The following is a 27943-nucleotide window of genomic DNA, read 5'->3' on the forward strand; positions in this document are numbered from 1 at the left end:
CCGCCCCAGGCCCCGCCCCCGTGGGCCCCGCCCCCAGGCCCCGCCCCCAGGCCCCGCCCGCCGTTGCCCCGGGAACCGCGGAGCCCCGCAGCTGCAGGAGGCGCCCGGCCCCGCGGAGCAGCCCTCGCCGCCGCCGCCGCCGCCGCCGCTCGCGCCGCCGCCGCCCCGGCTCCGGCTCCGGCTCCCGCGCCCGCGCCCGCGCCCACTCGGTCGGCCATGCCGCCCCGCCAAGCCCCGGCGCCCGGCGCGCAGCTGCTGCCCGCGTCGGCCCTGCTGCTGCTGCTGCTCGGCGCGGCGCCCCGCGGCCGCTGCCTGGCCGGCCCGGTGCCCGCCGCGCCCCTGCCCGCGCCCGGGCCGTGCGCCGCGCAGCCCTGCCGGAACGGGGGCGTGTGCACCCCGCGCCCCGCGCCCGGCCCGCAGCCCCCCGCCGCTGCCGGCGAGCCCGGCTACCGCTGCACCTGCCCGGCCGGCGTCTCCGGCGCCAACTGCCAGGTGAGTGAGCGGACCCGGCGGGCGCGGGGCGGGGCGGGGCGGGGCGGGGACCCGCAGCTCCCGTCCGCCCGCCGCTGCGCGCTGCCCCCGGCCCGGCGCGGGGCTCCCGCGAGCTTGACGCCGGGGGCCGGGGGCGTCTGGCCGGGCCGACCTTGCAGGTGCGCCTGCCCCGCGCAGCGCGGGTCTCCGGCCGTGCCAGCCCGGGGCTCTCGGGCGCGCCGCTCCCGGGCCTGGCCGCCACCCACGGCCCCGGGCCACCAAGTGGCGCGCCGGGGGTCCCTGCTCCGAGCGTCCCCCGCGAGGCGCGCTGTCCCGGGGGGGGCACCTGCGCCCGGCCCCGCTGGACCGCGCGGGCGCGGAGGGTGATGGGCTCCGCGCGGGGCGGCCGGACGCTCTGGGGCCCTCCCCTCCAGCCCTGGAGGCCGAGGGGGCAGCTGCCCCTGCGCGGCCTGCGACCAGCCCTTTGCGGGCTCAGGACGCGGCGATGCCACAGTCGGGGGCGTTCGAGGGGACCCGGAGCGCCCCGGGCTGGACGCCCCTCGGCGCGCGCTCGGCCCCATCCCGGGCGGGAGCGGGCCCGGGAAGCTGCGCGGGGGCGGGGGGCGGGGGGCGGGCGCGAGGGGTGCGGGGGGCCCGCGGCCGTGCCCGTCCGGGGATTTGGGGTTTACAAGAGAATTTGGCAGAACGTACCGAGCGAGGCTGGACTACAAGCCTGCTGCCGCTCCGTGCAGCCTCCTAACCTACTAACACGAACATTTTCCAACAGGCGATTCAGTATTGTGTGTTCGGGGGCGAAAATCCCCAAGTCTGTATTCCAGGGCGGGCGGGGGGGGGGGCAAAGAAGGGATTTCTCTGGAATTATTAAATAAAACCGGGTGAGTGTGGAACATCACTGGGATCAAATGCTTTCTTTCCTACATTGGGAGTGGAGGAGTTTGTTTCATAAGAATTTTATAAAATGCCCCAAGAGTTACTTTGAGAATGCCCAAATGGACTCTTCTTTCTGCGGGAGAAGAAAGGCCACAGATGAGATGAGATGAGATAAGCTTTGATTTTTTTTTTTTTTTTAATGGAGCTAAATGGGTTTGAGAAGCTTGACCTTGACAGCCAGGATTTTTTGCTCTGTTTCCTATTTTTCTTTAGTAGCAAATTGCCCACCTGAATCTGCCTTTTCAGTGTTGTGCCCTTCTTTGTTAACTGGTTCCAATAAGCTTGAATTTCCTCAAAGGGGATGATGATGATGATGATGATGATGATGATGATGATGATGATGAGTGTGTGTGTGTGATACCAACATCCGGAGTGGATTTGGGGCATGATGACTGTTTGGGGAATTTGCTGTTGAAGCCTTTCTAACCATTAGGACAAAATCTGGCTTACTAATTTCCCCTGTTGATTGATGATTTATATGACTTTTCCTGAAGAGGTGAGTTGCAGGAATGCTTTTTATCAAACTGCTGTTATATTTGCATGCCTGGGTCCCAGCCTTGAAAGACATAGTCGATTAGACTCAGAGTATAGTAATGGGCAGAAAGAGGTAGGTTAGTGTGTTCTTCAGCTTAAATAAAGGGAAAGAAAGGCTGGGCATTGGGAATTTAACCCAACTCTGAGATATGTGTGTGTGTGTGTGTGTGTGTGTGTGTGTGTGAGACTCGAAAATTATAAGCAATCTTCAAGTAAGGGAAAAACCTCTGCACTTTTCCTAGATGACTAACAGAGGAACATAAATGTTTTTTTTTTGGTCCTAAGTAGTGGCTTGATATGGAATGTAATTCATCTAGAAAAGGCTCACAAACTAATTCCTAAATATTGCAGAACCAACTGGTTCAGAACAGATTCGGGTTCTAGTATAGCTCCCGTTCCAGGCAGTGTTAGCTGTGGAGTGCTGCCCACCTGAGGAGAAGCATATCGAGTGTTCTGAGTTCCTCCTTGGGGAGAGAGCTGAAGGAAGTAGAATTCTAACAGGAAAGCTTAGCGTATTGGAGCCCGATCTGGCTGGGTTACCCAGAAGAACTTAACTCAGATGATTCAGAGCTTTATAACCCCTGGAAAATCGAATCCCAGTAATTTCAATGAAATCTTTCATGATGTTGCAGGAGTACTTGACTCTCATTTTCTAGGGGTGGGGGGGGGTGAGAAAGAAGGCAGTCTCCCCACTCTCATTTTCCAGGGGTGGGAGGGGGGAGAGGCAATCTCCCCTCTCATTTTCCAGGGTTGAGGGGGGGAAGAAGGCAGTCTCCCCACTCTCATTTTCCAGGTGGGGGGGAAGAAGGCAATCTCCCCTCTCATTTTCCAGGGGTGGGGTGGGGGGGAATAAGGCAATCTCCCCTCTCATTTTCCAGGGGTGGGCGGGGAAGAAGGCAATCTCCCCACTCTTCATTTTCCAGGGGGCGGGGAGAATGAAGGCATCTCCCCACTCTCATTTTCCAGGGGTGGGGGGGGAAGAAGGCAATCTCCCCACTCTCATTTTCCAGGGGTGGGGGGGGGGAAGAAGGCAATCTCCCCTCTCATTTTCCAGGGGTGGGGGGGGAAGAAGGCAATCTCCCCACTCTTCATTTTCCAGGGGGCGGGGAGAATGAAGGCATCTCCCCACTCTCATTTTCCAGGGGTGGGGGGGGGGAAGAAGGCAATCTCCCCACTCTCATTTTCCAGGGGTGGGGGGGGGGAAAGAAGGCAATCTCCCCTCTCATTTTCCAGGGGTGGGGGGGGAAGAAGGCAATCTCCCCACTCTTCATTTTCCAGGGGGCGGGGAGAATGAAGGCATCTCCCCACTCTCATTTTCCAGGGGTGGGGGGGGGGAAGAAGGCAATCTCCCCACTCTCATTTTCCAGGGGTGTGGGGGGGGGAAGAAGGCAATCTCCCCTCTCATTTTCCAGGGGTGGGGGGGGAAGAAGGCAATCTCCCCACTCTTCATTTTCCAGGGGGCGGGGAGAATGAAGGCATCTCCCCACTCTCATTTTCCAGGGGTGGGGGAGAATGAAGGCATCTCCCCACTCTCATTTTCTAGGGGTGAGGGGGGGAAGAAGGCAACCTCAGGAGAGAAGATAAACAGAGGGGAGGGAAAAACCCGTTCCGCGTTCTCGATCACAGATCAGGGCAAGGGAGGTTAGTTACAGACGGGGGCTTACTGAGCTAGAACCGCACGCTCGCTGGATACACTGGGGATGGAATTTTGCCGGTTGGTGAAGAGAAGCCTTTAAACAGCGTCACCCCTCCCCCCATCGCAAAGACAGTAATGTGAGCAAGGAAACAATGGAACCAAACTTGGAAGTTTTTTCTTTCTTTTTTTCCTTTCCTTTCCTTTCCTTTCCTTTCCTTTCCTTTCCTTTCCTTTCCTTTCCTTTCCTTTCTTTTCTTTTCTTTAATTTCTTTTCTTTCTTTTTTCTTTTCTTTTTCTTTTCTTCTTTCTTTCTTTCTTTCTTTCTTTCTTTCTTTCTTTCTTTCTTTCTTTCTTTCTTTCTTTCTTTCTTTCCTTCCTTCCTTCCTTCCTTCCTTCCTTCCTTCCTTCTCTTTTCTTTCTTTCTTTCTTTTCTTTCTTTCTTTCTTTCGAAAATGCAGAAAGCCAGAAGCCCCTGGTTAGGATTAAAATGGATTCAGGCTGTGTTCAGCGTTTGGGCGGCCGGCAGACTGCCTCTGGCCCGCCGGGGGTGCAGGCGGTGGCGCTGGTGGCAGCTGGTGGCGGGCGCCGGCGGCCCTGGGGGCTGGGCGGTGGGAGGCGGGGTGTGCGGCCAGAAGTTGCGCTGCCGCCGCAGGAAACCTGCCTGCGGTGATCTAACCTGACCGCGCCTCGGTTTCCTCATCTCTGAGACCGAGGTCGACCTCCCGGGGTCTGTAATAAAGGGTCCGGTTTGGGTTTTGGCTGTGTGGCTGTTGACAGCTTTCCAGCCTCCGCTCATCCGGGCCAGCTGACCCGAAAGCCTGGGTGCTGGGGCGGGTTCCAGCCGCGGAAGCCCCGCCCAGGCGCCCCGGCCCCGCCCCCGAGCTCCCCGGCCACGCCCTCTGAGCTCCCCAGCCCCGCCCCCTGAGCTCCCCGGCCACGCCCTCTGAGCTCCCCGGCCACGCCCCCCACCCCAGGCCCATTCCTTTCTTCTCTCTTGAGCCACCCCCCACCCCGGATCCATTTGGGAGCTGATCTCTCCAGAAAGGCCCATTATGTGAGCAAGAAACCTGTTCATAGCCTGCTGGGGTGTGTGTGGCATTATCAGGCTTGACATTCAAACCAAATTTTGAGTGGGTGACCATCCTGTCTGTGGGATATCCACAACAGGGTTTTTGGGGAGGATTACATTAAGTGTCGTAAATCACTGAGCACCCGTGGTTCCTCCATAAATGCCACCTCTTTTCTTTCTTTTCTAACTTTTGTACACATGTCCTATGCTCATTACCTAACTGTGTGAGGTAGACGGAACGAGTGTTGTCATCTTTTGTCAAATGCAGAGATTAAAGCTCATTTTGACCGAATGACTAATCTAACATTTTGATTGCCATGAAAATCATACAACACTTAAAGTACATATTTTTCTAAGGCCTCTATCACACTTAGACATAGTAAATCATGAAGGTTCAGTGGATTCTAAAAATATATATGGAAACTACCCTGCAGAGACATGATGATGATGATAATGGTGGTGATGACAATGGTGATGATGGTGATGATGGTGGTGATGATGATGGTGATGGTGGTGATGGTGATGGTGATGATGGTGTTGGTAATGATGATGGTGGTGATGATGGTGATGGTAATGATGATGATGGTGGTGGTGGTGATGATGGTTGCTAAGTACTCGAGTACTTGTCATGCACCAGCACGGTTTTGAGGGCGTTATAGATAAAACTCCCCAGTCTTGATGAACTGGGTGCAGCAACCATCCTTGTAGTATAAAGTGCAGAAAAGTTGAATGACTGGCCCAAGGTCACACAGCTAGTGAGTGGTAGAGCTGGCGTTTGAACCAAGTAGCTGGTTTGATGCAGAGCTGTAGAAGTCCAGTCCTGACCCTGCTTTATTAGCTGTGTGACCTTATGCGAGGGCTGTAACCTCTTTGAGTGTTATCAGTATAAAGGAGATGAAATGACGTCTGAGTCTGGTTTTGCTCTAAAACAACGAGCTTGAACAGTTCTGCTCAGCTGAGGTAATGACAAAGACACAGCAAATTCTCCTTATGCCGCACACAGCAAGCAGGGCTTTCACCTCAGAGTTAGAATTCTGGGTCCTAGCTGAGGTTATTTTTCCCATGATGACAAGCAAATGGGCACTACATAAAAGAAATGCAAATATTTCTGGTGGGTTTGGAAAAAAACCCTCCAACTTCAAAAAGATCGAGACTGCTCCTCTTGCCTTTTGGGTTCATTGGGGAAAGCAGGCAGGTGTCAGGGGCGGCAGCTGCTCAGTCCTTTTTCTTTTGCTCCCTTCTAATTGGGCCAAAGTAGTGATGATTTAAATAATTTCAATCTGCATTATGTTATTTGTAAAACTTTTTTGTTGTAATGAAATAATCCTTTGCCAAATATTCAAGCCGTCAGGCACCTGTTTGTTTTTTCATCTCACGTTCCCTAGGAATCTTATCCTTTGGGATTAAAATGAAAATGTGTCAATTTCTGCACTTGGAGAAGAAAGGGGCTGCTTGCGGAGCTGTTTTTCATGCAAGTTAATTTTACTCACTAAGCTGATTCTATAATCCTCTCTTCTGATTAAACATGCTAACTTGAAACAATGGTTCTGCTTCTAATGAATCCATTTTAAAAAAGGATTTTATTTATGTAGTGAGAGTGTGCACAAGTGGGGGGAAAGGGGAAGAAGGAAAGAGAGAGAGTGAGAGCGAGAGAGAGCGAGAGAGAATTTCAAGCAGATTTTTGTACTGAGTATGGCTGTCAGACGTGGGGTTTGATTTCACGACCCTGAGACCACAACCTGGGCCAAAACCAAGGGTTGGATGCTTAATGGACTGAGCCACTCAGGTGCCCGGATCAATCCAAGTTTGATGGAAGGTAGCTAACAAGCAACAAAAAGAATTCTGGTTCTTTGCACAGCATTACTCTAGTGGACTTTTTGCACACGCACACACACAAGCTCACATGCACACACACAGAAACTCACATGCACATATACTGACTCACAGTCACATGGTGATGTGTGCAGAATGTCCAATATTAGCTGAAGTGTCAAGAGACATTGCTTCTTTTTTAAAAATTTATTTGGGAGAGAGAGAGAGAAAGTGAGCAAGAGAGCACAAGCAGGGGGAGCGGCAGAGGGAGAAGGAGAAGCAGACTCCGCTGAGCAGGGAGCCCAATGACGGGCTCGATCCCGGGGCTCTGGCATCATGACCTGAGCCCAAGGCAGACACTTAACCAGCTGAGCCACCCAGATGCCCCAAGAGACACTGCCTCTTTTTCTGGCTCCTCTGTCAACTTTTTGGGACCTTGGGTGAGTGATGGAACATCCCTGAACCTCCATGTTCATTTCTCTAAAATGGACTAATACAAAATAAATAAATAAATAAAGTGGACTAATACATTTGCCTTATTTTCTTTGTAGACAAGATGAAATTCGCAACTGGGAATACAGTAAAGTTTTATCAGTAAGTAGAAAGAAGTATGGAGTTTTAAAACATTTTTTTAAAGTAAAATGTCACACAAATACAAAGTATACCAAGAAAAAAGGATTATAAGATTTCCATATAGAATATGATTATGCCAGTTTATTCCCTGAGATTGTCTTTCTTCAACAAACAGGTTTTAGCTTTTTTCCCCCCTACCAGGAAGACTTACGCTACAACAAAAGCATCCAAAAGGAACAATTCCTTGTATTAAAATTTTGATAAACGTGTAGTTCTTTTGATTCTGAAATAAATGGATAATTTCTCAGAAAATTCCCAGTGATTTCATTTTCCTTTGAAATGAATGAGAAAAGCTTGTTAAAACCCTATAACAATTTTAGTAAAAGAAAGAAACAGTTGCTTTTCTTGGTGTTGTTAAATTGAAGTGCTTTTCCTATTTTGTTTATCTGGTGCATTCTTAGGAAACATCACTTTCTCAGCTTGGCCACCTGACAAAAACGCATTCTGTCTTTAGCTTCTTTGCTTAAGCTTCTCATGTGACAGGGTACCATCCAAAATGGTTTTGTTTATGCCCGCATTTCACAAGCATCAAACAGGAAAGAAAACCTATCTGCAGCTGAAGGGTATTTGAGTCAGAAAACAGAATGCCCGAGTTGTATTTTTAGGTCTCCCCAATTCAGTAGGCAGCTGTGGTCAGAGCTGCTTAACCCAGTGACAGGGACTATAGGATATTGGCCCCCAAATAGAAAATTCAATAACAGAAGTTTTGTGTACAGAATTTCTTTATATTTGCCCCTTCCTCCGTTCCTGACACTCCCCTCACCTGTGTGACCACTTGGGAGCTTTTACAGAGGTGAGTGCCTGTGTCCTACTGTCCCCTTGTCCCCCAGCTTGTGACTGAACTGGTCTGGGGCCTGGACACTGGTGACATTTAAATTTTGTCAAGGTATAATTCGACTGTATGACCAGGATTAAGAAGTTCCCCCTAGACCCTCGTCGTGTCCACGCAGACCCCACTGCCTGTCCAGCATGTCGCTAGCGCGTGGCGGAGAAAACGAATATAGTAACACCTGCTCTTGGTCATTCTCACCAGAAAAGCATCCAGTTTTGAAAGGCCTGGCATTCCTGGCCCACATCCTCCTCAAATGGCAGAGGTATGCATAGTGGACTTTGAAGTCTCCCTGAAGGAGCCTTGATGGGTGGTGTGTGCTGGAGCGGAAAGAGTCCGGCATATTTTGGAACCCGGCTCTGAGTGCGTTGGATAAGTAATTCATTGCCCTGTGGCTTGGTTTTCTCATCTGTGAAAATGGGATCCTGATGCCAACCTTGCAAGCTGTTTGTGGCTTGGAAATATATCGAGCTCAGTGACTAGCCCAGGAGACATTCAACGAAAAGGTAGCTGTTGTGCACACCTATAGTAAGAATCTTATTTATTTCATGCCTTTCTTTATAAAAGTGGAAGGCCTAGAAGGTCCTTTCCCTTGGACAAAAAGAAAAAAAGAAAAGAAAAAGAAATCCTTCTCTACTTAATTTCCAAAGAGACCAAAATTCCATGAGTAGAGATTCATTTCTTTGGCTGTGATAGATCAAATGCTAGAAGACTTGGATTCCGGTGCTGACTCCCCAGAGCATTCACTTCCATTGGTTCTTCCTCTGTACTCCACTTACCATGGAGGGGGTGGGGGGCAAGAACAAAGAACAATGTGAACTGAGCATGTGCTCCCGGCCCAGCCTTTTATGGAATCATTTATTGCTTTATTTGAACACTAACCTGTCTTCAGTCAACATTCGTGATGTGAGTCTTAGACAGTTGTCCTCAAGCGGAGGGGCTTCTCTGAATGGCTCCTCGCTGCTCTCCAGGGTGAGCAAGGGCAGAGCAGGACCCAGGACTGGGAAGGGCATCCAGACAGCAGCCGGGCACCCAGTGCGGGGGCTGCACATGGTAGGTGCCCCTCAAATATTGCTGAATACACAACTGGCTTCAGGGGGATGCAGCTGTGGGCACCATGAGGGCACTGGGCGCTATGGGGTGGATCTAGGCGCATGGGGAGGGACGCTGTTTAGGAGCAGGACAGACAGGAAGACAGATTTAGCCTGTCTAGTAACTCCCCTAGTGCCAGGTCTGTTCTGGGCGGCGCACGGAGGTTTTCAGTAGATCCCTTTGCAGCAGCCTTGGCTTTTAATCCTAATAAAGCTTTCTTTTCAAAACACTTTTCCGATGAACTAGATCAGGGGTGGGCAAAGGACAGCCCGCATCATGTCTCTCCCTCCCCTCCACGTCAAAAGCTAAGAATGGTTTTTAACATTTTAATTTTTATTATTTATTTAGAGAGAGTGGGTGGGAGGCAGAGGGAGGGAGAGAACTTCAAGCATGCTCCACAGCCAGCGTGGGCCCCTACGCAGCACGACCCTGAGATCATGACCTCAGAGGAAATCAAGGGTCAAGCTCAACCAACAGAGCCACCCAGGTGCCCGGTTTTAACATTTTTAAATGCTTGGGGGGAGGGGATCAAAATGAGAATGATATTTTGCAATGTGTGATGTTCTATGAAATGGAAATTTCAGTGTCCAGCATCAAGGTTTTATTGAACCCGGCCCCACCTGTGCATTTGTGCAAGAGTTGGCTGTGACTGCGTAGGTGCTCCAGGGACAAAGTTGGGTGGTGACGGACAGTGTGGCCCATGAGGCTGAAGATCTCTGTGTGGCCCTTGACAAAGGAAGCAGCTCGCCGAATGTTTCCATAAATGCTGGTGGAGCTTACTTTTCTGTTTTCAAGTGTTTGACTTGGCTGAGGGCTGGTCCCCCAGGCCCCGCTTTCTCCTGTCCTCCTGGTCCCTTCTCCTTGCGGGGTGTCCACCGCCGGCTCCAGGGCTGAGAGCTGTGGGGGATACACAGACAGATACACCAAGCCCTTGTCTCTGAATTGTCTGAACGTCAGGAGGCGTCCTAGCCACAATCTAACTTCTCATCGTCCATCGGGCCTTGGTGGAGTGCGTTTGGACCCCCGGAGTCACAGACTTTCCAAAGAGGCAGCTGGGAGAGGAAATGCCAGCTGTCAGGGCTTCGGATGTTAAATGTAGAGGTTTTGAATCCTTGCTCAGTGACAAGCTTATTAGGTTTCTTTTTTTTTTTTTTAATTTTAATTTAATTTAATTTAATTTTTTTAAAAGATTTTATTTATTTATTCATGAGAGACACAGATAAGAGAGAGATGCAGAGACATAGGCAGAGGGAGAAGCAGGCTCCATGCAAGGAGCCCCATGTAGGACTTGATCCTGGACCGCAGGATCATGCCCTGAGCCAAAGGCAGATGCTCAACCACTGAGCCACACAGGGGGGTCCCGGTTTCTTTCTTTTTTTTTTAAAGTTATTTATTTATTTATTTATTCATGAGAGGCACACAGAGGCAGAGACACAGGCCGAGGGAGAAGCAGGCTCCACGCAGGGAGCCCAGGATCACATCCTGGGCCGAAGGCAGGCACCAAACCTCTAAGCCACCCAGGGATCCCCCCTCTTATTAGGTTTCTTAACCCTGATTCCTCACTTGTAAATCGGATGGTTGGGAGGGTTAAGGGCAGTAGCTTGCACAGCCCCCTCCTGCGCAGAATAGGCCCTCTGACCACACAAACTCTTTCTACAAAAGTGGATGATTCTCCAGTCCATGGCTGAGCCAACTTACCTGGAGGAGGGGGTCCCTATGGCTCGGTGACAGTGGGGGATCTGAGCCCTGGCGTTGTGCTTGTCCCAGACTGCCCTGTGTTTAGGACTTGGACCGGGAGTGCCCAAGGGGACCGGGAGAGGAAGGAGGAGGGATAGTGCTTCCAGCTCTGGCAGTTTGGGTTTCTGTAAGGTTGCTTTGGGTTGGGACAATGTCAAGGTTCTTCTTTCTTAAAGAGAGAGAAAAGGCATGAGGCTTTTGAAAAAGAGCGAGGATTTGAGAAATGAAATAAGTGTGTTTGAAAGAAAAGGCTCTTGAAAAGAGCAACGTGTCTGCTATCTTTGCTAGCAGTTCCCGAAAGCCAGCGCATCCTTTAGGGTTTCAGTGCTGGCACTTACCTGCTGCTTGTAGTTAATTTAAGGAAACAGTTGTGATTGCTTTTGGGTTGCAGAGGCAAATTGAAACTCCTTTATGGAAGGCATTCAGTGGTGGTGGAAGTAATCACAGGAGATGAATAAAATCTAGTTCTCTGTTTTCACGGGAAATAAGAACCAGAGTCTGTAGTAAATGGGCTGATTTCTGGCCACTGGAAAGCCAACCCCATGAGGGGGATGGCCCGTCTCCCACGTCCAGGTCAGATTTCTGAAATCTGTTCTTTAAAGCAAAATCACATGCTTAATTTTCAAGCAACATGGAAAGTATCAGAACAGGCAAAGTGTTAAATACATCCTCAATATATTACCTTGGAAAGGGAAGATACTTATATAGGAACCATGAAGAAAAAACCAGAACCTCTTAACTGACCTCCCCTATTATTCCTTGTACAGAGGATTTCCAGACATTTTTTTTTTCGTTGAGTCATGACTTACATACAGTGAAATTCATACTTTAAAGTGTTCAGTTTGAGGACTTTTGATGTACAGTTGTGTAACTACCACCATAATCAGGATATGGAATTGCTCCTCGCACCCCATACACTTCCTCGGGCCACTTTGTAGTAGACTCTGTCCTGGGCTTATGCCCTTGGCCACCATGGGTCTGACTTCTGTCTTGATAGTTTGGTCTTTTCCATATTATCATATAAATAAAATCATGTAATGTGCGTGCACCTTCTACTTAACATAATGCTTTTGAGGTTGATCCGTGTGGCTGTGTGTGTCCAGAGTGTGTTTCCTTTTATTGCTGACTAGTATTCGATTGTACAGATACACTACGGTTTATTCTTTCACCAACTGATGACATTGGGATCATGTCCAGATTTTGGTGATTGTGCATAAAGCTGCCATAAATGTTCATGTGGAGGTTTTTAAGTGGATATAGGATTTTCATTTCCTTATGTAAATACCCAGGAGTGGGATTGCTGGGTCATGTGGCAAGTGCAAGTTCCACTTTATAAGAAGCTGCCGGACTGTTTCCCAGGATGGCTGTACCATGGTGCATTCCTGTGAGCAGCAAATGAGAGTTTCAGTTGCTTGCATCCTTAGCTGTTCTTGGTTTTGCAGGTGATTTAGATTTTAGCTGTTCTAATAGGTGTGCATGTTAATTTACATGTTGTCATCCTAACCTAAATCACAGTAAAACCAAATCCGTGCCCATGGTCTATTCCAAGACTCTAAGAGCACTGAAAGCAAAATCTTAGATTTTGTTTTTCTTTGATGGGAGGGGAGTCTAGAAATAAATGCAAACCCTTTTTCAAAAAAAAAAAAAAACCAAAAAAACTAAAAAAAAAAAAAAAAAACAAAACCCAAGACTTTCCCAACGACTAATGATATTGAACATTTAAAAAAATATACTAGTTGCCATCCATACATTGTCTTTGATGAAGTGTCTGTTCAAATGAGTTGTGAGAGTTCTTTCTGTACTTTGGGTACAAATCCTTGATTTGATATATGGCTGGTGGATGTTTTCTCCTAATCTGTGGCTTGTATTTTTGTTTTCTTTTTTTTTTTAAAGATTTATTTATTGATTAGACAGAGAGGGGGAGAGGGAAAGGGAGAAGTACAGAGGGAGAGTATCCCCAAGCTGACTTTCCATTAAGCATGGAGCCAGAGCCATCATTCAGTCTCACAACCCATGAGATCATGACCCATAAGATCATGACCTGAGCCGAAATTGAGAGCTGGATGCTTAACCGACTGAGCCACCCAGGCATCCACCCCTTCTTCTTTCATTTTCTCACAGTGTCTTTCAAAGGGCAGTTTTTAAATATTGATGAAGTCTTATTTATTAATATTTTTTTCTTTTGTGGCTTGTACTTTTTTTGGTGGCCTAAGAAATCTTTGCTTGACCTAAGGTCACAAAAATTTCCTCCTGTTTACCCCTAGAGTTGGATTGTTTGAAGTTTACATTTCAGTCTCTGACGCATTTTGAGGTAATACTTATATGTGGTGCAATATATAGGCAATTTTTATTCACTTTTGGCAAATGGATATCCAGTTGTTCCAGAAACATTTGTTGACAAGACTCTCTCCACTGCATTATCTTCGCAACTTTGTTGAAAATCATTTGACCATAAATGTGGGTCTCTTTCTAGCCTCTATTCTGTTGTATTCGGTTGACTTTATATATCTATCCTTTTGCCAATTCCACACTGTCTTGATTACTGTAGTTTTATAGTAAGTCTTGGAATCAGGTTGTGTGAGTCTTTTAAATTTGTTCTCTCTGCCCCATGGATATTACATATTGTTTTTCTGATATTCAAATTTAACTGGGAGTTTATATTTTTAATTTGCTAAATCTGGCAACCTTACCTCAAAGGCTTGACTAATCCCTACTCCAATTCCCCATTTTTTTCTGAAGAGTACATCCATAGCACTTTAAATTCTTGCAAAACAATTATATAAGGCAAATTGTGTTAACTTGCATTTAAAATATTAATTTAGCTCAAAGTTTTACATCTTCATGGATCCTTTTAAGAACAACTGTCAAAGTATGTTAGGGCATTACAAAATCTGTGAACCTATAGTGGAAAGAGCCCACTGGTAAACTTTTCTTACCCTCTTTCCACCCCTTCTACTGATCTCATGCTTCCATACTGATCATTATTTACCTTCTGCTGTAGAATTTTATATTTTCCTCTCTGTACCTACAAGCATATATGAAGCTAAATATTCATATATGCAGCTATTCTATATAAAAATAAAAGCATCCTATGCATACTGTTCTATAACTTTTTCTTCATCTATTTTGAACATCTTGCCATGTCTTAAAACAGAAACAAACCCATCCTTTTTGATGACGGAATAGTATTTCTTCCTGTGATTGTGTGACTATATTTTAGTCTTTACTGAAGTACATTGTTTACATTTTTTCAATTATAAATAATGTTGCAATGACTATACACACAATGATGTATATATATAAATGTGTGTGTGTGTGTGTGTATAGACGTTACAAGTTATGTAGATAAAATATTCTAATGTTGCTAAATTGCCATCCAAAAAAGTTGGACAGTTTTGCATATTTACTAGCAGCATATGAAAATGCCTATTTACCCACATTTTTGTCATTACTGGTTTTCCTGTTTTTCTTTGATTTTTGTGTGTTAACGATAAAACATGGTATCTCATTGGTTCCCTTTGCATCTTAAAAATTACAAATGAGGAGAACATTTCTCATGAATTGCCTGTTCTTATTTTTGCCTAATTTTCTTTTGGGTTGCCTTCCCCCACCACAACTGGTTTGTAATAGCTCTTTGTTATTGAAGGAAATTAACCTTTTGTTCTTTATGTTTAAATATTTTTTCCCTGTTTATCATTTTTCTCTTGGCTCTGCTGATGCTCACTCAGTGTTTTGATCTTTAGAAGCTTATGATTTTTGTTCCTATTTAGCCAAACTTATTAACGGGGTGGTTGATTAATTTTAATTAGAGCTCTAATGCTTGATACCAGTACTGTGCTATACAATATTTTGAGAGTTACCTGATTTGAACCAGGAGTTTGCTTTTGAAGAATTCCATTTTGGCCTAGATTTATATTGATAGGGCTGATCCAATTGTCTTTTTAGAATCTACAATTAAATATAGCCCCAGTTTATGCCTATTTTAAGAAGGGTTGGCATGGATTTTTCTAAATCATATTTAAATACTTGTAATTTACTTTTTTTTTGAGCCGGAAACACTGCAACCATTTTACTAAGATCTTTCTCCTCCTCCTCCTCCTCCGTCTCCTCCTCCTTCTTTTTAAAGAACTACTCAGCAGTTTTCCTTTAAAAATTGGCATGGGTTCCTTAGTATTTTGTTAAAATTGCCAAGTTAATTTTGATGATATTATTGGATAATAGAGTATTTTTTAAAAGTTCTTGATGGTGTAATGGTTTGATTTCAAAAAGTGTTGTTCATCCAGGCTTGGGCAGAAAAAGGCTAATCTTAATATTCAGCAAAATGCAAATTTCGCTTCTGCTTTAATCTCCATATCATGTTTTTCACATTTCCTCCCCCCTTAGAAAAACTTCATTTCTCCTGACCAGGGATTTTTGTGGTCCTTTACCCTCATTTTCACTCTTTGAAATTGGCCATTGGTGTTCTTGGTTGTGCAAAGGGAATTCTTTTATTTCTATAGAAGAGCCTCATAATGAGAAAATAATAAGAGAGACAGAGAAATGAGAACTAATATTAGCATTTCTATGAGGCCTAAAATAAACTCTCAGCTGGAGAGAAATATATTTAATGTGATTTTTTTTTGTCTTTTACAAAGGGAAGGCAGGCCAGGGGGGTGGGATGGGGATTTAGGGGCCTTAAGGACTGGGAAGCACTCTTTTTTTGCTGCTTCCTAAGGAAAACAATTGTTGTTATTATGTTTGACCTTGATAGTGTTAAAAATGGTGCCAAAAATGATGCTGACTCTTTTTAGACATCATGATTGGATTTTATGTGACATTTCCCTTGCTTCCCTCACCTGCAAAAGTCCTTAAAGATGTTTTTTATGCTTAGAAGCGGTGTTTTTTCAAGCAGAGCCTGTGGAAATTTGGGGGAAGTTGAGAGCCCACTTTCCTACTAGTGTATGTTTGTGATTCCCTTAAAAACAGCCTCCTCAGTAAAGAAGGAGGTGTTCTACCCAGAACAGAGAGTCTTTATTCTTGTCAGAGCTCACCGACAGACCTGCTTCCTTCATGGGTCCTCCAAATGAAGAGTGCTTGTCTCTTGACATAAACTCAAAACCAAAGACCTGGAAAGAAGCACATCTTACTGAAGGGTTCTAGCATTCTGTTCTTAGGGCTCTGACCACAGTGCATTGGGAAGAAACTTAATGCATAGACAGGAACACCAATGGGTATTGTGTGTATTGCAGTAAAGAAACAATAAAGTCTTGAGATATGCCATGGTTTCTCATAATCCCAGATGGCCTGAATTATATACCATCTCAGGTGTGTCCGTGGGATCAGTGTTACATTAAAAATTTTTTTTATTGAGATAAATTCACATAATATAAAAGTGATCATTTAAAGGTGAACAATTCAGTGGCATTTAAAAAAATTATTTATTTATTTATTTATTTATTCATTCATTCATTCATTCATTCATTCATTCATTCATGAGAGACACACAGAGAGAGGCAAAGACAGAAGCAGGCTCCATGCAGGAAGCTCGATGTGGGACTCGATCCCAGGACTCCAGGATCACGACCTGAGCCAAAGGTAGACGCCTAACCACTGAGCCATCCACGCATCTCCCTTCGAGGCATTTAGTACCTCCACAGCGTTGTGCAATCAACATCTCTGTCTAGTTGCAAAATATTTTTATCACCCCAAGAGGAAATGCTATACTTATTAAATGGTTGTTCCCCATTCTAACATCCCCCAGTTGCTGGCAACCACAAATCTACATTGTGTCTCTAGGAATTTACCTATTTTTTTCTTTTAAAAAAGATTTTATTCATTTATTAGCAAGTGTGCATGCAAGAAAGCACAAGGTGGGCAGGTGGTGGGGGGAGAGGCAGAGGGAGAAGCAGACTCTCTGATGAATGGGGAGCCAGACTCGACTGGATTCCATGACTCTGAGATGGTGACCTGAGCTGAAGGCAGACACTGAACCGACTGAGCCACCCAGGCCCCCCGCCCCGTTCTTGATATTTCATGTAAATGGAATAGTATAATTTTTGACCTTTTGTGTATGTCCCTTAACCCAATACTCTCGAGATTCATCCACATTGTAGCATGTATCAGTAGTTTATTCCTTTTTATGGTTGAATAATATTCCATTGTGTATACAAATGACATTTTATTTATCCTTTCATCAGTGGATAGACATCTGAGTTAGACTTCTGGCTGTTGTGACTAATGCTGCTATGAACATGCCTACGTGAGTACTTGTTTGAGTACCTCTTTTCAATCCTTCGGGGTATATAACTAGGGATAGAATTGCTGGGTCATGTGACAATTCTGTATTTAACTTTTTGAGGCACTTCCAAATGAATCTCCATCTGTGTTATCTTCTTATACAACCTGAGCCCTAGCATCCTCCTTGGGATGGTTGCTTGCAGCGTCTACTCACAGGCCAGACTCACGTCTTCTTGTTATTGTCCTTGCCTGGGCACACAGTAGTCCAGATGCTCATTCCTGGCCTGGTTTGTGGGCCAAATTTCCCGTGACACTCTGCTTGCCCAGCTCTGTAGTGATTCCATGGAAGAGCCCAGCCTCCTGTAGCTCCCTCCCAGGAGGACCTGTCAGTGGAGGGCTTTGTCCTCTGACTCAGCCTGAATGCTGCCACTCAGCCCAGTGATTCATACCTCATTCTGATTCCTGTTGTGTGCTGAGCTCCTCTGGGAGAAATAGAGAGCTTGCCAGGGCACTTAAGCCACCATGAATAATTGGCCCTAGAGGTTGTTGGTCCAATTGCCTTCTTTCACTAAAGAGGAAACAGCCCAGAAAGTTGGAAAATATTGTGCAAAGCCATCGGGTCATTAGTGGATGCACTGAGCTTGAGAAAGGGCTTTCACGTCTGGTTGCGTGATCTTCAGATACCCTGTGCAGTCCCTTCTCCTAGACCCTGGCACCCATTGGCACATTCAGTATGTCATAAGAAGAAGCAGAGCCTCTCCTGTAGTCATTGTGGATTATAATACCATCTGAGCTAACTTGCTTGTTAAGGAACTAGCTCATGGGGGTTTATATAGAGCACTTATACTGCTAGTTTAAATGAGTTCAGTGTAAATGAGTTCAAGTGGGCCATGGGGAGGGATCCCCTGCATTCAGCGATGAGCCAGAGCAGGGCAGCCGGCCTGGAGATCCCTTGTTACTTAGCAACCATCACCAGGCAACTTGATTTCTACCACCTGAACCTGGTTTATGTCCTCAGAGATTGGGATTTGGGTAGTGCAGTTGAGAATGGGATGTTCTGTAGGCTCACTAAGGCTCCTGAGGCACAGGACCCCCCACCCCCCGCCCCATGAAAAACAAATAAAACCAAGCCAGCTTTGGAGAGTTTGTGGCCCAGAGAAGCTCATAAAATAATTGAATCCTTAGATCTAGAGTTCAGTATGAACCTCTGCTTACCACTAGTCCCTCCATTCCCATGACCTGGGGTCTTCTAGGCCTGTCCAATTGAGTGCCTGACACCAAAGTGCTTCTTTGTAGAAAACTGGGAGTGGGGAGGTGGCCCTCTTTGCTTTTCAGTGCAAGGCTAACAATCGAGGGAGCTCACTATTCCACTGGCGATTTCTCAGTAATGATTAAAATGGTATTAGAGGAGGTAATCAAGATGATGTGACTACAAGTTGACTCCATGGGCCGACTGTGGGCTATCAGAGGCTCTTCATTCCCTCTCCATCCTTGGAATCTGCATCATCCCACTGATCCCACAGTGGGAGCCATTTCAAGGATGCAGCCTTGAGAGAGTAAGGTGCTGTTGGGACCATCTGGATAGTGACTGGACTCAGTTAAGGCCTCTGTATAAACTTGTAAGATTTAGTGGGTGGGTGCAGTGATCTGTTTGTCTGGTGGCCCCACCCAAGACAAACCTTGTGCATAAGTTCCCTTGCTTATTGCCCTTGCCACCCCTACATCTGGAGTGGCCTCTTTCTTTGGTCTTTCCTTGCCCTTTGTGTTTGGAGGTCAGTTTCAATTTTCTTCTGGGAAGCTTCCAAGTTTGTGAACCAACAAATGGCAACACATTTCATAGACTTTTAGAACTTAGAGGGATTCTAGAATTCATCATGGCCTGTTCTCTGATTTTCCAGAAGAAAGTGAAAGTCAGTGAGATAAATGTCAGTTAGGAGTGGAATGCTGCTAACTCCTTGTCCAGGGCTGTCTTCAAGGCATGATTTAAGCTCAGAATTCCAAAAACACCAAAGACATCTTGTAGGGTTGGGTGTGGCTGTGGGTTTACAATCTAAATGTTCTCATGGGCATTCAGATTCAAATGAAATATCCAGTTACTTACATGTCTATCCATGTGTGTGATTCCTTCCCACATATTATTATACTTTTTAATTCTCACATTGTTTTGGAGGAGGCAATTCCTCTATTTGATATATGAGAAAACTGAAGTGGACAGAGGTTCTTGAGGATGTGCCTAAAGTTCTATATGGCAGGTGGGTTGAGATTGGAGTCATCTGTCCTCAAATGCTGTGCTTTCTTCACATGATCACAGCTGTTTGCTCATCCCTTCTATGTCCCAGAATATATAAAAAAATTCTTAAAAATGATTTTATTTATTTATTTATTTGAGAGAGAGAGAGAGAGAGAGAGAGAAAGCACAAGGAGGGGTAGAGGGAGACAGGGGATCTTAAGCAGACTCCCCACCGAGCAGGGAGTGAGATGTGGGGCTCGATCCCAGGACCCTGAAATCATGACCTGGGTCAAAGGTAGTTGCTTAACTGACTGAGTCACCCAGGTACCCCTATAAAAGATTCTTTATACCAGATGCTAAACACAGTTGTCAAATACATACTACCCAGTTGAATACCACATGGAACGAATTGGAGTATAATATTAACTGTAATCATTGTATAATTTTATTTTGTGGCAATTAAGAGACATGGTAGATGGGCAGGCCATTGTTTTAAGATGGACTCATACTGTAAACCCATTTTCATCTGGATCAGAAACAATTTTTTTGCATGGCTTAATACTTTTGCCCAATACCTTCAGAAATAACTATCAAAAGTGTGATTTTATATTTTAACTTACAGAAAAACTCTAAAGATGAAATTAGTTTTATTAAAATAATAACTTACATAATCATTTATAATAGAAAGTTCAGTAATTTGGTTAGCCACAGCTAAAAGCCAATAGAAGTACTGGTTTTAAGATGATTGTGATTTCTGTGTTTGCATAAGTACAGACAGACCAGACATACAATAAAGTACTTGAGTTTTTAAGTAGATATGTAATTACTTAAATGTGAATACAGTAAGCACTCCTATAAGGACGTGAGTGATTGCTTAGGTGATTATGGATGGGAAAAGTGAATACCAGAGATGTGAAGACCAGGTCAGATCAAAGTTTTTCCATACTGTCTGTAAGAATTCTTTGGGTTACCAGCAACAGAAAACTCAATTCAAATAGTTTATGCAAGAAGGAAGTTTGTATATTCATATGACTGAAAAGTAGAGGCACTGCCATATCAGGGGACTCAACCAGTGTCACCTGGGCCATGAGTCCAGAATAAAGCCGTTGGCTTTATTATTTTTTTATTATTATTAAAGCCAATGGCTTTATTCTCAGGTTCCAGATAGTGATCTCTGGCAGCTTCAGGTGCACACCATCCTTACTATCAGCAATGTCTGGGGATCAGAAACTCTCTATTTTTTAGTTGCTCTAAAGAATCTTGAGATTAGCTCTAGCTGGACTGACTTGGGTCATATGTGCATCTCTAGACCAATGATTGTGGCTAGGGGCTTGGATTCTGCTGATAGGCTAAAGTCTGGGACATGTGCCCCAGTTAAGTCATGGGGACCAAGATTGGAAGGAGGTCTTTTCTTAAGGAAACTGGAATACTATTCTTAGAATGAGGGGAAATAGCTGTTGTGAATGAAGCTAACAGTTTCCCGATATATAAAGATGGTAAGCTATCTTTCTCTTTGTGGCTATTCATATTTGAATGGAATTTCACCAAAAATGAATTCCTTTGTCTGCTTCTTTGCAGCCATTGATCTGTCTCACTGGGACTTGTTGGTGGGGCACTTCTTATGGTGACTGCCTATAAGTTTCATCACCCATATTTATCTCTATTGTTCTCATTTTAAGTGATGGTATCTTTTATTGGAAAGCATATCGGGATAAGGTAGTTTCAGAATATTCCAGTATGTATTTTAGGAAGACTGTAAATAATCTGTTCTTTTTCTTTCTCTCCCTGCCTCTCTGTCTTACACACACATACATACATTGTCAGTTTTAGAAAATAAGTATGTGTTTTGATACCTGGCTTTCAGCTATTGTTCAGAATTGTTTATCTGCTATGCATTTCATCTTGATTTTACAGAAATATAAATTGATAAAAGGATCACAGGTGATAGTCAGCTAAAGTTCCATCATCAGTTAACATTTTCTAAAAGTGAAAGTGACTATCCAGGGATTGGAATCTGTTCAGTGGTTGATATAGTAGGAGACATGAGATTTGGAATCAGATGGCCCAGGTTCTGGCTCAACCACTTCCTAGAATGGAGAAAGAGTTTGTTTTGTCAAAGAGAAAGTCATGCAGCTTACTAGAAATGAGGACTTGAAATCAATCGATTAATTACAATGGAGGAGAATAGGCAATTCTCCTGTGTAGAAAAATCCCAAGTGATTTATGGATGTACTGTTCCTTCAGGAAGGGGAGCCTAACTCCCACTCCTTAACTGTGGAGCATACATGGTGATATCCTTTTAAAAAAATATGGTGTACAAAGGGGGTAATAAAAGGCAATCTTACAGTAGAGAAACCAGACAAATACTATCACAACAAGAGGATCAAGGTCAACATCAACAAGGATAAGTCATACTAATAATATGTACCCTTGATATGATCTAATGAAAATGACACTTTGCTCCTGTGGTTTTCCTTCCTTAAACTCATAACCCTTTAAATAAGAGAAAAACTGCAGACAAATTCTAACGGAGGGACATTCTACAATATACCTGACCAGTTGGACTCCTCAAAACTGTCAGTGTCATGGGAAACCCTGAGAAACAAACTATCATAGCCAAGAAGAACCTGAGAAGCTGCATATAATATGGGATCCTGTAACAGAAAAGGGACAGGGAAAAACTAAGAAAATTTGAATAAAGAATAGACTTTGGTCAGTAACAACATGTTAAATTGGTTCATTAGTTGTGACAAATATACCATACTAATATAAGATGTTAATAATAAGGGAAACAAGATACAGGGTATATGGGAACCCTCTGTACTATTTTTACAACTTTTCTGTAAATTTGAAACTATTTAAAATAAAAAAGTTCATTAAAAGAAAATGAGGAATTTGACCCATGCTTTGATTGTCTTGAGTTGCTATGGATGATCCAGAATTGACTTCTGAGGTGTGCCTGTGTGGCTCAGTAGTTGAGTATCAGCCTTTGGCTCAGGGCATGATCCCGGGGTCCTGGGATCAAGTTCTATATCAGGCTCCTTGCAGCAAGCCTGCTTCTCCCTCTGCCTATGTCTCTGCCTCTCTCTCTGTGTCTCTCATGAATAAATAAACAGAATTGACTTTTTAAAGAAAATCAATCTGCTAGATAAGCATAGTAATCATAAAATTATTATAGTAATAATAGCTAACATTTATTGTGTGTCAGGCACTCTTCTAAGCACTTTATGTATACTAATTTGCATTGTTTTTATAACCACACAAGAAAGTAAGTACTGTTATTATTGACATCATCTCTATATGTCCCTCCAGTTTTACAGAAGATGAAAATCAAGAACAGAAAGGTTAAGTAACTTGCCCAAAGTCACACAGTGAGTGGAGGAGCTGGGCTACAAACCCATCTCTGCTCTTCAGCAGTGTGCTATAGTTTTACTGTTTTGCTTTGGTGCTAGCCACAGTCTCTCTTAACCAGCTTAGATTTGTGACCTTTTGTGTTCAAATAATAATTTATTATTACCAGGATTACCACTACCCAGCTTTTAGTCATTTTGTGAGCTTTGGCATGGGGGGGTGGGTGGGGAAAGCCCTTCAGACTGACTAGGCATGCTTATCTTCTTTATAGATCTAGTTTATTGGAACTCCTACTATTGTATTAATCTTTAATATGTTTCATGTTTTGAGTCCAGAACAAATTGCACTAGGAATTAGTTCCAAAGTACACTGGCTTAATAAATGGTGTTGGAAAAACTGAACATCCATCCACATACCAAAAAAAAAAAAAAGTTGGACACTTACCTTGTGTCATGTAGAAAAATGAACTCAAACTGAATCAAAGACATAAATGTAAGAGCTAAAACTATAAAATTCTTAGAAGAAAACATAGAAGAAAAATTTCCTGACATTGGATTTGGCAGTGATTTCTTAAATGACACCAAAAGCATAGACAACAAAAGAAAAAATAGGTAAGTTGGACTTCATCAAAATCAAACACTTTTGTGCATCAAAGAATGCTGTTAACAAAGGGAAAAGACAAACTGTGGAATAAGAGAAATATTTGTAGATCATATATCTGATAAGAGACTGATATTCAGAATATATAAAGGACTCCTAAAACTCAGTGACAAAAAAGTGAACAACCAAATGAAAAAATGGGCAAAGGATTTGAATAGACATTTCTCCAAAGAAGATATCCAAATGGCTGATAAGCATGTGAAAAGATGCTCAACATCACTGATCATTAGGAAAATGCGTATCAAAACCACAGTGAGATACCACTTCACATTTCAGTTATACAAAATTCAAAATGATGGTGTTGGAGAAATTAGAGCTCTTGTGCATTGCTGGCAGGAATGTAAAATGGTATGTTTGCTGTGGAAAATGACATGACAATTCCTAAAAAAAATTACACATAAAATTACTATATAATCCAGCAGTTCTTCTTCTGAGTGTATACCCCAAAGAAGTGAAAGCAAGGAACTGGAATAGATGCACACCCATGTTCATGGCGGCATTATTCATAATAGCCAAAAGTTAGAAAAAACTGAAGTGCTTATTGATTCCTGGAGCCAATTAAGATAAAGCCACATAAATATCAAATTAATGGATTTTTCCGGTAATTTATCCAGTCATCTAAATTTTCAAACTTATTAACATAAGTTACTCATAATCTCCTCCTGTGATTTCTATTTATTTATTAAAAATATTTATTTGAGAGAGAGAGAATCCTGGAGTGGGGTGCGGTGGGTTGGGGCAGATGATGAGGGAGAGAGACAAGCAGACTCCCCACTGAACAGGGAGTCTGATGCAGGGCTTGATCCCCGGACTTCAGGATCATGACCTAAAGGGGACACCTAACTGACTGAACCACCCAGGTGCCCCTCTTGTGATTTTTAAAGGGTCTGTAGGACCTGTAGTGATGGCTCCATTTCTGTTGTTTATTCTTTCTCTCTCTTTTCTCAAAGCCTTGCCAAGAGTTTATTGATTAGTCAAAGTTTTTTAGTTTATTGATTAGTCAAAGTCTTGCCAAAGTTTTTTTTTTTTTTTTTACTAATTCTGTCTCTTTTTTGCCTATTTTATTAATTTGTTATCTTTATTTTTATTTTTTTCAGCTTTTCTTGAATTTAATTGGTGTACATTTTTTTAAATTTCTGGGAATGAATGCTTAGCTTCTTGATTTTTAAAGCCCTTCTTCTTTTATAATATATACAGCTAAGGTTATGCCTTTATGCCTAATCTTGACTATAGCTATATCACACAAGTTTTGGCATATATTATTTTTATTATCATTACTTGAAGTTTTTTCTAATTTAACTTGTAATTTTGTTATTCTTCTGCCATAGATTATTTAGATTTGATCATTTGGTTAATTTTAAAGAATGTTGATATTTTTCTCATAAAATTGATTTCTAATATAATGATTTGAGAACTTATTCTATTTGATTTTAATATTTTGATGATGCATTTGTTTAGTTATTTTATTCTATAAAATTTTGCTCTGTATTTGGTGTATACAAATTTATTGTTATATTTTTCTAGTGAATTAAATATTTCATTCAGTTTTATCATTTGATATGTTTCTTTTCTGCTCTGGTATTTTTTTTCTTAAAGTTTACCATATCTATGTTAACACACACATACAGCTTTCTTTTGGTTAGTGTTTGCATAATATATTAAATATATGTAATATATTATTAATATATTATTAATATGTATTAAATAATACATAATATATTAAAATACTTTCTGTCTTTCTGTATTCTTACATTTAATGTGGGTATCCTGTAAGTAACATGTAGTTGGGCTTTTTTAAAATGTAGTTTGATGATCTTTGTCTTTTTAAAAAAGATTTATTTATTTTAGAGACAGACAGAAAAAGAGAAGGAGAGAGTTGCACACACATATGCATGTATGAGCGAGGGAGGGGCAGAAGGAGAGGAAGAGAGAATCCCAAGCAGACTTCCTGCTGAGTGCCAAACCTGATGTGGGGCTTGATCTCACAACTCTTAGATCATGACCTCCGAGAGGTGCCCCTGAACTTTGTCTTTATGTGAGAAAATTTGGTTCCTCTATATTATTTAGTGATATAATTGAGTTTATTTCTACTGCATTATAGCTCTGGTTCATGTTTAATGGTAAGGTATTACCCTTTGAGGTCCTAATCCCAAATGAGAGGGATTTCTCAGGCTTACCATCTGTGGTAGGCCCTGAATTCCATTTTTTGTCCCCTTAATTCAATGAAGCTATCATCATTCTTCTCAATTTCTCAGTATTTTAACCATCTCTGGATGGTATCTGGAAGATTCAGATACTTCTGGAGGGAAAAGCCTTCCCAAGTGCTGAGTCCCTTTCTTCTTTTAGATCATTCCCTGTAAGGTTTCATAGCCTTGCTAGCAGTCCCTTACTCTCACCTCCCCAGTGTCTTCAGAGGGCTTGAAATGGTGCTTCTCCAGTGTTTTTCAGTTGTTCTCAGCAGATTGTTGGTCTGCATAACCAGATCTAGCTTTATAAGAAACAGATCTAAAACTGATTTTTAAAAAAAGTTTATGAAACTTTATTGACATAGAATCTAATGTAATCCCTTCATTCTTAATAAATGGGCATTAATAAGAGTAAACTTGACCTATTTAACATATAAGAGAAGCAGAACTGCAGTCAGAAATGAAACAGTCATTCCAAGATTTACAAACAGGTGCACGTGCAAACATGCATACGTGGGAAAAGTATAACTCCATTATTTTACTTATTCTTCCATGACAGTTGTCATCTCTTACTCACTTGATGATTTACTCTTTCGTTGGGCCCACTGTTTATAGTCTGGCTCCCTCTTGTTGGAGCTTAACCTCTGTGAGGGCAGGGGTTTTAATTTTCTCAAAGATATAATCCAGGCCCTTGGAACAGCACCTGCATAAGGGTAATAAATATCTTGCTATTAATGGTTGTTGAGTGAATGAATGAGTGGTCCTGGAATGACCTAGCTGGAAGGGAGATTGGATTTATGCAGTTCACTCATTTCAACAATAAATGTTTTAGGGCACCTGGGTGGTGCAGTCGGTTAAGCATCTGCCTTTAGCTCAGGTCATGATCCCAGGATCCTGGGACTGAGCCCCGCACTGGGCTTCCTGCTCAGCTGGGAGTCTGCTTCTCTCTCTCCCTCTGCACTGCCCCTCCGCCCTGTGTGCTCTCTCAGTCAGATAAATAAGTATTATCTTAAAAAAAAACCCTGATAAACATTTTATCAAATGCTGGTCTCATCTGAGCCCCAGCACTGGGGAAACAGGATGCATTAGGCGTGTTCTCTGTGCATTGTGGTTATTAGGTAGATGGAAAAACAGGCTCAAGGGAGATTAAATCACTTGTGTGGTGCTACTCAGATTGTAGAAGAGCAAAAGTCCTATCATCCTGTGAGACTCTGAAATAGAAATCTGCATGGCATACTTTGCTGTACAGGCAAAAGGGAAAAAATATCCTGCTTCCCTCCCTTGGTGATTCTCAACCCTGAGTACATATTAGGTAAGGACCATGTGAGCCGTGGCCTGGGCCCTACCCCCGACCACTTACATCTGAATCTCCAAGGGTGGCATTTGAGCAACATATTAACAAAGAACCCCTCCCCACCCAGGTGATTCTAATGGGCAGCTCTGGCCTAGGACCTCCGGCCCACTTTATTCATCTAGGTCACATGACACATTTTTATGTTATTTGGAATATTACCTCTTCTCTGTTTTCTTGGTTAAAAGTGTGGTTTGTTTTCTTTCACTAACATTGGTCAGCTCTAGGAAAAGGTAAGCCTAACCCCAAGAGTGTGGCATGGTTATGGTGGGCAAACTATCACATTGAAATTGGTGATTCTGTATTATTTTCCTACCCTCATACTCATCCAGCCTATGGGGTTCTATGTTACCCATCCAGTCCCCTTGGTTCTGTGGCCTTAAGCCAGTTCCTTAACATCTCTGGGCCTCATTACTCTCCTCTCTAATGTAGTTCATCTCTTCTGGTTGCCAAGACAGTGACGACAATGCAAGGGATACTCTGACAAGTCCTTTGCCTTCTCCTTTCTACCCATCGGGACTTTCCTGTCTCTGCAGAGAAGAATTTCCCAAAGCTTTTGTTGTTGTTTTTCTAATATAAATTTCCCTGTGCATTTTGTGCTAAAGCCCATGTGAAGTGGACTCAGATGTTTGCAGCATCAGCTGATACATCTTCTACAAGGCATCTAAGGATATCCTTTGCCTTGTTCTTTAGTCTGGGCCCCTTTTAAGAGCAACAACAACAAAGAAGAAGTCTATTTTTCCTCATTCTGCTTTGCAGGGGTCACTGGGACGGATTAGTGAAGATGGCTTTTGTTTGTGTCTGCCACCCTCGTGTTGACTTTAAATGAGAATCATTATAGTGGAAAGTCAGTCGTCCTCAGACTAAATCCTGAATGTGTGCTTTGTAGTTCACTATTCCCATTGATGAGAAGAGTTCTTGCGCCGACTTGGTGAATTAAGATATGTCATAAGGGCCGATAGTATGGTACACACGAAGTACTTTATGAGGACCGACATGACTTGTAATGATCTCCCTCATGTTCACCATTGGATCCATTGCTTTACTGAGTCCCAAATTTCAGGTTCTGTTGCTAGAAAGAAAGCAAGATATTTTTTTATGTTGTCTGAATCAGATCAGTTGGGTTTTGCCTGGTAATTCCCTCTTTGCATTATTTTCTATAGAATCTGACAAATGATTCATAAA

General features: G+C 43.4%; 1 protein-coding gene across 1 annotated transcript in view; it reads left to right on the forward strand.

Moving 5' to 3' along the window:
- The first annotated feature begins 216 nt into the window (after positions 1–216).
- Positions 217–27943, forward strand: part of DNER (delta/notch like EGF repeat containing) — a 314162-nt gene continuing 286435 nt past the window's right edge. The window contains exon 1 of the mRNA XM_041768293.1: positions 217–492. Coding sequence (XP_041624227.1) covers positions 217–492 — 276 coding nt within the window. The remainder of the gene's footprint in view (positions 493–27943) is intronic.

Source organism: Vulpes lagopus, chromosome 8 (assembly GCF_018345385.1).
Source record: "Vulpes lagopus strain Blue_001 chromosome 8, ASM1834538v1, whole genome shotgun sequence".
Lineage (NCBI taxonomy): Eukaryota > Metazoa > Chordata > Mammalia > Carnivora > Canidae > Vulpes > Vulpes lagopus.